This window comes from Gobio gobio (assembly GCF_949357685.1).
Source record: "Gobio gobio genome assembly, chromosome: 8".
NCBI classification, from domain to species: Eukaryota; Metazoa; Chordata; class Actinopteri; order Cypriniformes; family Gobionidae; genus Gobio; species Gobio gobio.
The window spans coordinates 1654084-1667698 of record NC_137114.1 but is presented as its reverse complement, the minus strand read 5'-3'; the positions used below and the strand labels follow the sequence as shown (position 1 = coordinate 1667698).

The 13615-nt window shown below is 35.8% G+C and overlaps 1 protein-coding gene across 1 annotated transcript; it reads right to left on the bottom strand.

Moving 5' to 3' along the window:
• Positions 1–3794: 3794 nt before the first annotated feature.
• Positions 3795–4820, bottom strand: LOC307130743 (putative nuclease HARBI1; the record flags this gene model as incomplete). Its single annotated transcript, XM_079823873.1, has 1 exon — positions 3795–4820. The coding sequence occupies one exon, from the start codon at positions 4818–4820 to the stop codon at positions 3795–3797; it is 1026 nt and encodes a 341-aa protein (XP_079679999.1).
• Between the last annotated feature and the right edge of the window lie 8795 nt (positions 4821–13615).

Sequence of the window (13615 nt, the reverse complement as noted above, 5' to 3'; positions counted from 1 at the left end):
AACGTGTTCTTCTGCTGTAAAGTTGGGCATTTTAACACGAGCTCAATGGAGATTCTGCTCCTTCTGGAGTCTGTCTCTAGTGGCCAGTCCATGAACTGCAGTTTAACTCACTTCAGTATCAGCTTTGAGAGAAACGGGGAGAGGTTGCCGCTTGTATGTAACACATCAAAAGATTTTCCAAACTATGTTTGCTTCACCAAGACAGGCATTTTGAAATGCTCCAAATCTTTGTTTATAAACTGTAGAAAAAATATTGATAGGCCAGTTTACAGTGACAAGATGCTTGTATCTAAACAACAACATTTTCTGTAAAAGACAATTTAATGACGTGAGAGTATGTCACAAAAGTTTTGCTATGTGATTAAAAGTATGACTTACTAAAACTAAATTAAAAAAACTTTCCTTACAGAACCAGTAAGTATATTTAAGGCTGAATATAAGCAGGTGAAAATAAAGCCTGCCTATTCCATTTAATGTATGTTAATGACTTTCTAGATTTCATTTTCTTAATTCCTTTTTATATTTCAGGTGGAGATGCTGTGCTAAAAGAAGATGACCAGGAAGTTACAGTCACATTTGAAAATGTGCTAATGTTTGCCACTGGGACTGACAAAATTCCAGTCCTGGGCTTTGATTCAGAGCCCAGGCTGGAATTTTTACATGATCTCATAAGTGGCTCAAAGAAAAAGTTTCCCGAGGCAAATACATGCGCCTTGATTCTGAGGCTTCCGATACATGCCTCATTTGAGAGCTTTTGCGAGCACATGATTTTGGGGATTGTACAGTCCCCACATTTCGGGCTAGCTTAGTTGATTGATGTTAATTCTTGTTCTTTTTTATTCTCATTCTTGTTGCTTTTTTATTTTTGTTATTCATGTTTTATATATTCATGTTTTTATTTTGTTATTCTATTAAATGTTTAACAACATTGTCTGTTTTGTATTTTTTCAAGTATTCACAATAAAAGTTTGTAACCATAAAATATGGTTTAAATGAGTATAGCTGAATACATAAATATATTAATTCAAAATATAATAATAATAGAAAATAATCAAAATGTATTAATAAATTGATCACAAATGCACAATTTATTAGGTGCTTATAGGAAATGTGAATAAAAATGTCTTTAAGGAATCACTTGCATAAGTCAAAGTGTCAGTGGCAGAATGTAAAGGAAAACTTTTTGTGAGTTTTGAATCATTGACTTAAAGTGCCAATTGAATTTAAGTGTCACATTTCTATTGTGTGTGTTTTTTTTTTTTTACTTTTGGAAATTGTTCTCTTGTCTGTAAAATAAGACACAATAGTTAATTCAGTGAAATTAGCATATTCTAAATAAATATAATCAGTTAATTATCTTTTATTAATATAATGGTTAAACTCAAGTTGATCCACTACACTGACTCATTTCAAAACTATTTTCTAATTATTACTAAAGGGAAATAGGACAGAAGACTTGTCATTTGCAAGATTTTCCTTCACTAAATAACTGCTCTGTTTTGTTGTTTGTCTTGTAGTAAAGTGCTAGCATTTTGTATTTTAAGATCAGGGGCTTCATTTTTTAAATGTTGCGTAGAAACTGTCCTTCATTTAATCTAAGATCATTTCTCACATGTGTTTACGTGTGGTTCCGTAAAACGATCGTACAGAGAAAAAAAAAACATGCGTACGCCTCTCTTTCGCATGTGAAATATATAAATCGCAAATGATCTTGAAATTGTGCGCAGATGAATGGTTTCAGATCTACGCCCCCTAATTAATATCATTCGCATATGAAAGAGCATATTCAACGTCCACGTGTTTTACTTGAGAATGGCTAGGGGTGAGAAAAAGCGAGGCCGAAATCACGGTCCTGCTAGATTAATTTTAATGCCGTGTAATTATGCTAACATGGTTTTGAAAAACCTATGGCTATAGCCGCAGGCTATATGTTTTATTTTATAACAAGTATATTCTTGTACTTGATTCATTTGTATCTATTTTTCAGGCTAATTGTAAAACGTTTGCTGCATGGATAAGGTACATTAAATATCAGTCAAAACCCCGAAACTGCTGGTTTACTTTTAATAATAATAATAATATAATAATAATAGACTTTATTTTATATAGAGCCTTTAAAATGCATCTCAAAGCGCTTCACAAAACATAAAACATGCAAAACATATAATAAAATACAAAAATACAAACATTATGAAATGTAGTATTAAATAACAATAATACGACAATTATAAAAAAATTTACATAAAAGCTACCCGAAACAAATACGTTTTCAGGGAAGATTTAAAAACACTAAGGCCCGGTTTCACAGACATGGCTTAGCATAAGCCAGGAGTAGGCCTTAATGTGTACTAGTTAAACTGGGGCATTTAAGTACCTTTCATGAACGTGTCTTAAAATAAGCTTAGTTAGTCTGAGACTACAGAGTCCTGGAGTAAATTAAGTAAGCTTAAATGAGAACACCTGGGATAGGCCTGATTAAGTTGAGGATAAGCAAATGCCGTTGGGCTGATGGTGCTCAAAAAAACCTGGAATGGACCAGAAAACATTATTATCGGTGTACATTATGACACAAAGCAATGGCAGATGCAAAAAGAATTTGTTCCAAAAACTTCAGTGAGTATGAAAAAACACTACTGAAACAAATTTTGACCAACCATCCAGTTATTGAAAGTAAAATCCACACTACTGCTAGTGAGCAAAAGAAAAGGAGTGCTTGGAATGCAATTTGCAATGAATTTAATGCAAATGAAAATGCAACCACAAGAACAATACAACAACTTCAGGTGAGATTTCGTCATTATTATCATTGCTCATTTCTCATATTCATATTTTTGGGACAATTTATAATGAATGATTTTTGCCTGTATAGACTCTGTGGAAGAACCTTAAACTGGCTTTAAAACGACAGCATGGTGAGATCAGAAGACAGCTATTTAATACTGGTGGTGGACCACCAAATAAAGACAAAACTGATTAATTGAGTGACTTGCTGTCTGGAATAATACAGCACCAGCAACCTCTGGATGGTATACCAGATGATGATCACTTGAACAGTTCAGCTGAAGATCTGACCACAAATGGTATGTTAGAAAGAAATTGATTTCTTCCTTTGGTACATATATATATATATATATATATATATATATATATATATATATATATATATATATATATATATATATATATATATATATATTATTCCACTCTGTCAATTTTTATTCTTCTTTCATTGTAAGGATCATGTGAATTTATTTGTGCCTCTGTTTTTCCCCACAGAAGAAAGGAATCTGAACGGGTTGGAAAAGCCAGAGCACAGTGAGTGTGTGCCTTCCACATCTGCTCCTGCATCCCTGAGAAAAGATGCTGCCACCACCTTTCAGCAGAGAACAAGCAAGATGACCATCCATGAAAAGTTAGCCAGAGAATTTCATGAGGAAAAAATGAAATATCTGAAGGAAGAACATGAAATGAAAATGAGAATTCTACAGGTTGAATTGGATATGAAGTTGGAAGAAAGAGGTATGATCCAAAAACGATACAGTAAGGAGGCAATTGTGATTACCAGCCATGGTGAACAATATGATGTATAAACAATAAAAACAAAAATAAACCTTTTGTCATTTAGATATTCATGACTGAGTGTATTTAAACAACCACAAACTACATTTTCAACCAGTATTGGTTTAGTAATTTTTTTTAATTTTGCTGCACACTATTTTAATTTTGTACAGAACAAAAATTATCAAGGCAAAATAAGGCATAATGAATACATTCCATATTGAAATACATCTCATCTAGCTGAAGTGCTGCAATGTGAAAGCAACTCTGTGTGCAAGTCCTCGTTGGTCACTGGCTGCCTCAGTCATGGGCACATCTGCTTCATCGTCATCTTCCATTGGAGGATCAGGACAGCAGCGCTGCTTCAGGTAGTTGTGCAGCACCGCTGTAGCAATGATGACCTTGCAGCATCTCCTTGGCCTGAAGCGAAGTGTATTACGTAAACACTGGAATCGATTTTTCCATATTCCAAACATGCGTTCAACCATGCCTCTTGTTCGGATATGAGCTCTGTTGTATCTTTGCTGCTCAGCTGTTGTGGGATTTATGTATGGAGTGAATAAAAAGTTACTCTGACCATATCCACTGTCACCAAGTAGAAGTCCACTATACTGTCCACTCTGAAACTGAGCACATAATGAAGAGTTGACAAAAATCCTTGAATCGTGAGTTGAACCTTTCCAGCGCGCAACAATGTTTGAAAACTCTAAATTAGGTGTGCATACACCCTGAACGTTGATAGAAAACCAGTTCTTACGGTTCCTGTACTCCTCAGCATCAGGGGTTGATGGACACTTGACAGGAACATGACATCCATCTATACAGCCAATGACACCTGGGAAGTGCCCATATTCATAGAATTGCACTTTATATTTGGCTTGGTCAGCAGCATCAGGAAACTTTATGTAAAGACTCCTGAGTTCACAAATGGCTCTGCTGACTTTGTGAACTATTCTACACACAGTTGCTTCACTGGCACCACACAAATCACCAGTTTCACGGTGAAAGGTCCCGGACCCAAAAAACCTCAGTGTGAGCAGAACTTGGAGAGAAATGGGTAAAGGCCTTCCTCTCAGAGACAGACAGGAAAGTCTAGGCTCAAGCAAAGATATTATCTCCACTGCATTTTCCTTGGACATACGAGAGCGGTCTTGAAAAGCTGTGTCATCAAAGTAATGTAATGGATCACTCCTATCCACAAGTACTCTGGCTGGCCTCTGTTGTGCATGTTGGTTTTCATTTAGATATTCCAAATATTCCATTCTCCCTCACAAACAATACTAAGCAGGAGTTAAACCTGCCTCTTTGAAGGATTAATTTAAGATTCAATTTAGTCATAGACTAGCTATAATCCTTCCTCTTGCAATCGGCTTTGTTTAATCCAGAACAGGCTAAATCTTTGACTATTTTAATATATATATCTGTGCAAGTCGCTTTGAGTTAAGACAGCTCAAGTGGGCAGTTTAGTCTGGGACTAGGCTTAAGCCATGTCTGTGAAACCGGGCCTAAGTGATTCCGCTTGCCTAATCTCCACAGGCAGGGAGTTCCAGAGTTTTGGAGCATTTGATGAAAAGGTCCTATCACCCATTAAGTTTAGTTTTGGGAACAATTAAAAGGCCAGCTTCAGAGGAGCGAAGTTCATGTAGTGGTTTGTATGGGGTTAAAAGCTCAGTGATATAAAGAGGTGTAAGACCATGCAAAGCCTTGTAGGTAAGCATTAGAATTTTAAAATCAACACGGAATCTAACAGGGAGCCAGTGTAAGGATTCAAGTACAGGGGAAACGTAATCCCCTGTCCGGGTTCCAGACAGAATTCGAGCGGCTGCATTCTGTACCAACTGTAGTTTGTTAAGGGTAGCTTTTGGGACCCCGGCCAGCAAAGCATTACAGTAATCAATTCGTGAAAATACAAAGATGTTAATTAGCTTTTCAGCCACAGGTAGTGACAGCATGAGACGCAATTTGGCAATATTTGACAGTGCTCTGAACATGAGGATCAAATGTAAGGGAACTATCAAATATTACTCCCAAATTTTTTTTCTTTTGTTTGAAACTGAAGTGTAGAACCCTCTACGCTTAAAGCTGGAGACCCAGCCTTACGTAGCTGGTGGGGCGAGCCAACGAGCATTACTTCCGTCTTGTCACTATTCAGAGATAGAAAATTACTAGACATCCATTTTTTTTACCTCAGAGATACATAAAGAAAGATAGGACACAGCAACATTAACATCAGGTTTTGAATGTATATAAACCTGAGTAAAAGGTAATCTGCATAAAAGTGAAAGCTGAGAGCGAGTGATCTTAAAAGTTGACCCAGAGGATAAAGGTACATGTTAAAAAGTATAGGGCCCAGGATAGAACCTTGAGGAACACCAAAATGTACTACACCAATAGCAGATCTACAACCACCCATAGCGACAAACTGCTTTCTATCAGAAAAATAGGACTTAAACCAGCTTAGTGCAGTATCAGAGACACCAAAAACAGATCCTAACCGAACAAGTAAAACATTATGATCAACAGTGTCAAAAGCGGCACTAGGATCAAGCAGAATTAAAATAGAGAGACAGCCAGAATCAGAAGCCACTAACAGATCATTAGTGACCTTAACTAATGCAGTTTCAGTGCTATGAAATTTCCGAAATCCCGATTGAAGGGGTTCATAAAGATTATTTGCGACTAGATGGGCGTGTAATTGAGTAGCAATAATCCGCTCTACAATTTTGGCGAGAAAGGGGAGATTGGAAATGGGACAGAATTTATTTTAATTGTCAAGGTTTGTGTCCTTTTTTTTGGTACAGGAGTCAGAGCAGCAGTTTTAAATGTTGCCGGCACCACACCAGTGCACAGAGAATCGTTTATAATATTCAGTACAACAGGACTTAAGGTAGCAAAACATGATTGGAATAGGCAAGTTGGTACAGGATCAACTATGGAAGTGGAAGCTTTCATTTTAGAAACCTCGTTACACAATGAAGGTAAGTCCAATGATGAGAAATGTGAGAGAAGAGTACCAGAAAATTCAATAGTGATCATGTGAGGAAGAGATGAAGGAAGAGCAGAAATAATACATTTACGGAGGTTATCAATCTTGGAGCTGAAAAAGTCAAGAAACTTATTACAGAGGTGAGTCGAAACTGGAGCAGTCGAATCACTGTTACATTTGAGAAGTTTGTTAATAGAATTAAATAATTGTCTTGGGTTATTCTGATTGTTGTCGATTAATTGAGCAAAATAAACAGACCTGGCCGATGCAATTTGGGTCTTATATTCAAGTAAGTGTTCCTTCCAGGCCTGGTGAAAGACACTCAAGCCAGACATACGCCACCTGTGCTCCATTGAACGACATGATGCTTTCATAGCTCGCAGATTCTCATTATACCAGGGAGAAGATCGACGAAAGGAAACCATTCGTGATTTCATAGGAGCAAATAGGTCCAAGCCAGACGAGAGAACAGAATTTAACATGAGAACTTTGTCCTCCAATGCATCAGATGACGGAACCAAGCACAAGGAGGAACCAATAAGCACTGCATGAAAAGTGGGATTTTCGTCAGTATGTGGCACTGTAGATTGCCGTGGAACTTCAGGTTTACGACTGTGCACTGCAATTTGCAGGCAACACCGAAAACTGCCGTAAATTGTCGAAATTGACGTAGGCCTTGCTTGGCAGTTGTCCCCCCATGACCCCCCCTCCCCTTAATTCTAGGGGAGGCTTTATCATGTAAATGAACATGCTGTGAGCTACACAAATGCAAATCAGAGTAGCAGCAGGGGGAGTTTTATCTAGGCTCTGAATTTTTTTAACTAAAACAAGTTTAAAGTTTAAGTTAAAATGTTAACTTAAATTTAAGTTAAATGTACTCGTTTTAGTACACATTACTAAATTTTTAGGGCAACCAGTTTGCTCCAATTTTTTAAGTAGATTCAACTTGTCCGGGCTCACAGTGTAGATTAATTACTCTGTATGTCATTAGCAATAACCAATGTTATGTAAAAAAAAATACAGGGCAGCAGTTCATGTCTTCAATCTTTAGAGAGGTTATGTGATGCAACAAGACAATGAACCAAAGCACACAAATAAATCAAGTAAAGCATACAGTTTACATACCAAAATTAATTTTTCCACCCTGCACTGTGAATGATTTCTAAATGGCTATTAATCATAAATGTGAAAAGTACAAGTTTGTGTGTTAATAGTGAAGTCAGATTGTGTTTTTCTGTAATTGTCATTTAAATTGAGCTCACACCACATTTTATGAATTATCAATGCAGATTTTCAAGAGGTGGTTTCCTGGTTTAAATTATGCCAAGAGTAGGCCTAATCTAGTTAATCGTGAGTTAAAAAATTGTTGCCTGGAACAAAGATTAAGCACAGATTACTAACACCTGGACTGAGTCCTGAACTAAAATAAACTGGATTCATTTACAGTTTTATCTAATTGCTTACACACAATTTCTGAAAATATGGCTCCATTTCTTGTAAGTCTACACACAAAACACACAACATGCAAAACATCAGACATCGCTTGCAAAAGCAACACTGTGTGCAAAACTATTTTAACTCTTCCAAAAATGTTGTTTTTGCATATATCTAACTACACACAAATATGCACAACTGAGGAATTTTACAGTTGAACTGAAATCAGCTGAACTGAATCAACACTGAAGTCACTTGAGATGAATATTGACATTATATTGGCTTGTTAGAGCCGGTTTACAGCAGAATTTGTTTTGAACTTGTTACTGAAGCTGCTATGAAACAATATATTTTGTTTCAGAAACAAAGGTAGTCCAAGGCACTCGATGGGTGTGTTGAAAAAGTTAAAAAGCCTTTATTTTTTCATGGCTTAAACATTTAAAATTGGTGACAGGTACACCTACGCGTTGTGGCTTTACATGCCTTCGTCAGGGTGTGTATAACAAACAACATCTCAAGCTCATTTTTAACCAGCCATTAATTGATCAAATTACAGACACCTGGTCACTCTGTGTAAGGAGAGAGAGAGAGAGACAGAGAGAGAGAGAGAGAAAAAAATAAAATAAAAAATAAATAAATAAAATAAGAAAAAAAAATATATATATATATATAAAAGAAAAACAATTTCAAAGAAAAATAATAATGATAAAAATAGAATAAACAATCATAAATATCAAAGATGTATACAAGTCAAAAATGCACAAATCAATATTGTATATAGTAAACAATGAACGATGAAATTAAGTTAGACATAGAAATACATAAATCAAGTAATTCATATGATTGAATTCAACCTAATTCGTAAACATCAAATAATTCATAATGTAACATATTACTAGAAAGAACTAAATTATATTACAAAAATGGTACAAAATCTAACTCTCCGTTTAAGCCTGGAAAAGTAGTTGCTTTCAGTGTATAGATCCAGAAAGACAGAGTCTTTCTGGATCTATACACTGAAAGCAACTACTTCACACATGATCATTGGCTGTATGGGTCCTCAGTAAATTAATGTGGCATTTAAATGGCAAAAGTTATTCTTGTCTCTATAACTTATGGCTTCCTAAAGACACGTTTATGGGTAAATAAAATATTAATAATATAAATAAAATGAATATCAAAACATATTTTAAATATAATGAAGTCATTTTATTATAGCACTCATCAGATGTTCCTGGAAACAAAACAGAGACAGAACAGTATAAACAAACTATACAACAAACTAAACACCAAATTACAAAAACATTATTATGTGAAAGTGAATAAAGTTGTGTGTGTGTGTGTGTGTGTGTGTGTGTGTGTTTTCAGTTATAAATATGTGCTGTGTAAATTAGCCTATACTTTTAGAAATTATATATAGCCTAACTTTAAAAAACAAACAATAACCCATATAGATAAATTATAATAATTGTATAATATTAAGCATTTACTTAATATACATTGTAACATTAGGCTACTTTACTCTAGCACAGTAGTCAGTTAAGCAATTAATTAATATCTTATATTAATATGTATGTACCCTAGGCTACATCTAAAGGTAAGTCTGCTTTAAAAAAAAAAAAATATTACACTTCGACATGTACAGAATGTGCGCGTTAAGAAACACGTTCAAATGTGTCTTCTTAACATGTTAAAACTGTGCGTCGACTGTGTGTGTATGCCTGTTACACGACCAGAATGTGCGTGTCTACACATACAAAAGAAACACGTAAAAAATTGCTGCGTTGACGCGGACAAACAGTGCGTGATGACACGGTCACGCGTTTCGTATAAAAAGATTTGGCCCCGGGCGTGTTCCATAGTAGAGCCCTAGTCCAATCACTTGCGAGGTCGAGGTCATGGCCATGACGCGTAGAAGACAAGCTTTAAACTTTTTTTTTTTTTTTTTACATTTCCTATGTTTTTGCTGCTTTCCTTTTTCGTGATCAACAATGACAGGACACCGTCTTCAACTCAATCTCTGCATGGACGCGACCAACTTTTTGGACTCATTTTCAGCTGTCTTCGTCTTCACAACTCTGAGGCAAACTGCAGGCGCTATGAACCAGAGCATGGGTAATGTAGCGTTACGATTTAAAGAATATGCTTTTATTCAGCTGTATAAGGAAATGGATGCGTTAATAGATCCGAGCTTAAAACTGCACATTTTGTTTACACAGACTATCCTCGCCTCATAACGAAGCCGTGAGCTCTTATCTGCTTGGAGCAATTTCCGCGAGTCCAGATTTAACCGCTGAACATGACGACCTTGTGTGTAAGTATAACGTCCAATGTTTTTCTCATTCCTTGTTTAATTTTACCGTGACTGTTTTTATTAATACCAGTCTCATGTAATTGTTTTCCAGCTGCCTGTAAGACGTATTATGAATCGACACGCCGGAGCTTCAGATACAAACAACCTGAACTTACATCGCAGGCGGAAACTGCGAAGTTTAGCTCGGAGTCGATCAAGAAGAAAAAGGGTAAGATTTATTATATTAGATCCGTTTTTTGTCAATGTGAGTATTTTTCAGGTTGCTTATTGTCTTTATGGATTGTATTACAGTTGCTGGAAGCGAGAGTGTGCTGGGTGAGGATGAGATGGACTGGAAGTGCGCGACCATTGAACTCATGTCTGATGAGGAAGATGGCATTGTTGACGGGGTTTCTGGATGGATTGTGCGGCCACCGCCCTCTCGCAGCCTGGAGCTCGCCGAACTCTGTGCCACTTTGCAATCCAGACTAGAGGCGACACCGAAATACAGGGCAACTCACCATATACGCCTGTGTTTCCCGAATGTGTTGGGCGCTTCTTTTTGACGTTTTTGGAGGACAACATAAGAGACATTACTGCTGCACTGTACATAGTTGTGTGTTTATAAATGAAGCTCTTTCTTTGAATAAACGGCACGGTCCGTATCATTTTCCCATATATTCCTTGATGGTATGAATACTTCATAGCACAATAACATTAATATAAAACATAAATTATTACAACATAAATTATATATTTATTATATATTTATTATTATTATTATTATTATTGGGGTTTACATTTATAATGAGCCAGGGGGACCAATAATGATTGGTTTGCAGTGATCTGCCAACCAATCACGAGGGATTTTTCTTTTTTAAATGTAGTGGCCTCAGCCAATAGTGAGTGAGTAAATTCAAGTCTGGCCGTTGACTCTCTGGTTTCGCTGCTATTCATATGCAAATTAGAGGCGTCGCACCTCCGCGGGCTCTCAGCGGGGGGCTCTCCACCTACGTCATGGTTCGTTTACGACAATTTGTGGCACAGACGAACGCGACGTTCGCTGCCTCTAAATTGTCGAAAACTGCCGAAAATTAGGGAGATTTCCGGGAGTCTACAGGCGTTTACGGGGTCGAAAATCCAACTTTTCATGCAGTGAAAATCAGAGAAATCAGAGGGTTCAATCGATCTCCTTTTACGATAGTTAAGAATGCGCGGAGAGGTAGAGGTAGTGAATTGTTCAAGTGACAGTATAAACACTTATTATGAGTGTACGCAATGAGTGTACGCAATTTGAGAAGTTAATTGCATACACTCATATTAAATTAATTGCGTACACTCATAATAAAAACAAAATATTGTCCTTTAATTTGTAAAACATTTCCTTTAATTTGTGGAGCGCGTCAGTCAGTGTTGCCTACACTGTTTTTTGTTTTGTTAATGTGTTAATTATTTAAGTTAAACATTTTGTGTAAGCCAATTTGTTAAGTATTAATGTATTCCTTATTATAATAATAATAATTATTATTATGCTATACTATAGCCTACACACTACCGATCATATCGTGAGAACGGTGAGATGTTTTTATGTTTTTAAAGAAGTCTCTTCTGCTCATCAAGCCTGCATTTATTTGATTCAAAATACAGCAAAAATTGGTAGTATTATTGTGAAATATTTTTACAATTTAAAATAACTTTTTTTCTATTTGAATATAGATATTTATAAGTGTAATGTATTCCTGTGATCAAAGCTGAATTGATCATCATTACTCCAGTCTTCAGTGTCACATGGTCCTTCACAAATCATTATAATGCTGATTTGCTGCTCAAGAAACATTTATGATTATTATCGTTGAAAACAGTTAGCCTACATTTTTTCAGGATTATTTAATTGAAAAGGACGTTCAAATGAACAGCATTTATCTGAAATATAAAGCTTATATAAAGCATACTGTCACTTGAACAATTTAATGCATCCTATTTCTTTTGTAAAGTTCTATGCTCCCCCAAAAAACGTATTTTTAGCTTTCCATTTGAGATAAATGCTGTTCTTTTGAACTTTCTATTTATCAAAGAAACCTCATTTTCTGTTGTCCTATAATTATTAAATACCATGCTGATATTTTCACATGTAAAAATAATAATGGGTTACAGAAATGAAAAAAGTAGATTAATCTGCGGGGATAAATAACTTATCAGGGACAATAACTATTATCGGGATATAATAATAATACTTATTATTATTATTATTATTAATATAACTAATTATTATTACTACTGATTATCAATTTCCATACCTGCAGTAGGCTTCTCCGACTCTGCCACAAGGTCAAGTGTGTACGTCTGCTCAGACCCTGACGTGGCGGTAAGCACTTTGCACGTCAAAGACCATCTTTATAAATATGAACTTTGTCGTGGATTTTAGAGTACACACACTCTAAGATCAAATCTGTGCGTAAGCACGTTTTAGAAATCATGCCCCTGGTCTCCATGCTAAATTTTCTATTTCTTCCACACCAGAACCTACATCTCCAGTAGCTTAACTATTGTGTTGGAGTACGCAGGAACTACATTGGATCATCATATGAACTATATACTATTCTGTATTTTATTCTTAATGTTTTTCATGAAGCCACTGTTCTTTCTAATGATTCAATTAGTAATAATGGTGCATTTAAGAGATTATAGACCACTTCACACAACACCCAATTAAACAATGTCAATCTATCATTACCATTCACTGTTTTCCTAAAAGGGAGCAAGCAGTGAACAAAGGCTTCACATAATGATAATTAAAACCAGCAAAATGCTGAGCAAACAATAAAAAACAATGGAAATCAAACAGCGATTAGTGGTTAATCAAGAGTTTTCACAATTTATCTGAAATGAGCAATTGTGTTTATCATATTTTTGAGGGACATGAAAAAGTCTTCAACAAGTCTCCATGTAATTGTTATGCTCCAAAGAAAGAAAAAGAAATGTTTTAGGCAACATAAAGATCCCATTCCTTTAAACCTATACTGTTCTGTTCAACAGAGTTGAGTCATCGGTATTATTTTATTCTAGGTAGCCTATACTTTTATTCCAAATGGACGAAACTGCTTTTGAACTGATTGTGATTGGTAACAATTTAAAAACATGCCCATAACACTTGCATCAATTGGCTATATTTCTAAATATGCAAATGTTCAACCCTCACTCTGAGTGTGCATGTTCTGATGTCCACATAATGTCAAACATTACATATTAAGTGCAATTAAACATAATATAAACAATCGTTTGCTCTTGTTCTAACGTGTAAAAACAATTGTCAGGCAGCTGGCGCCACCTACTGCCATTTGTTA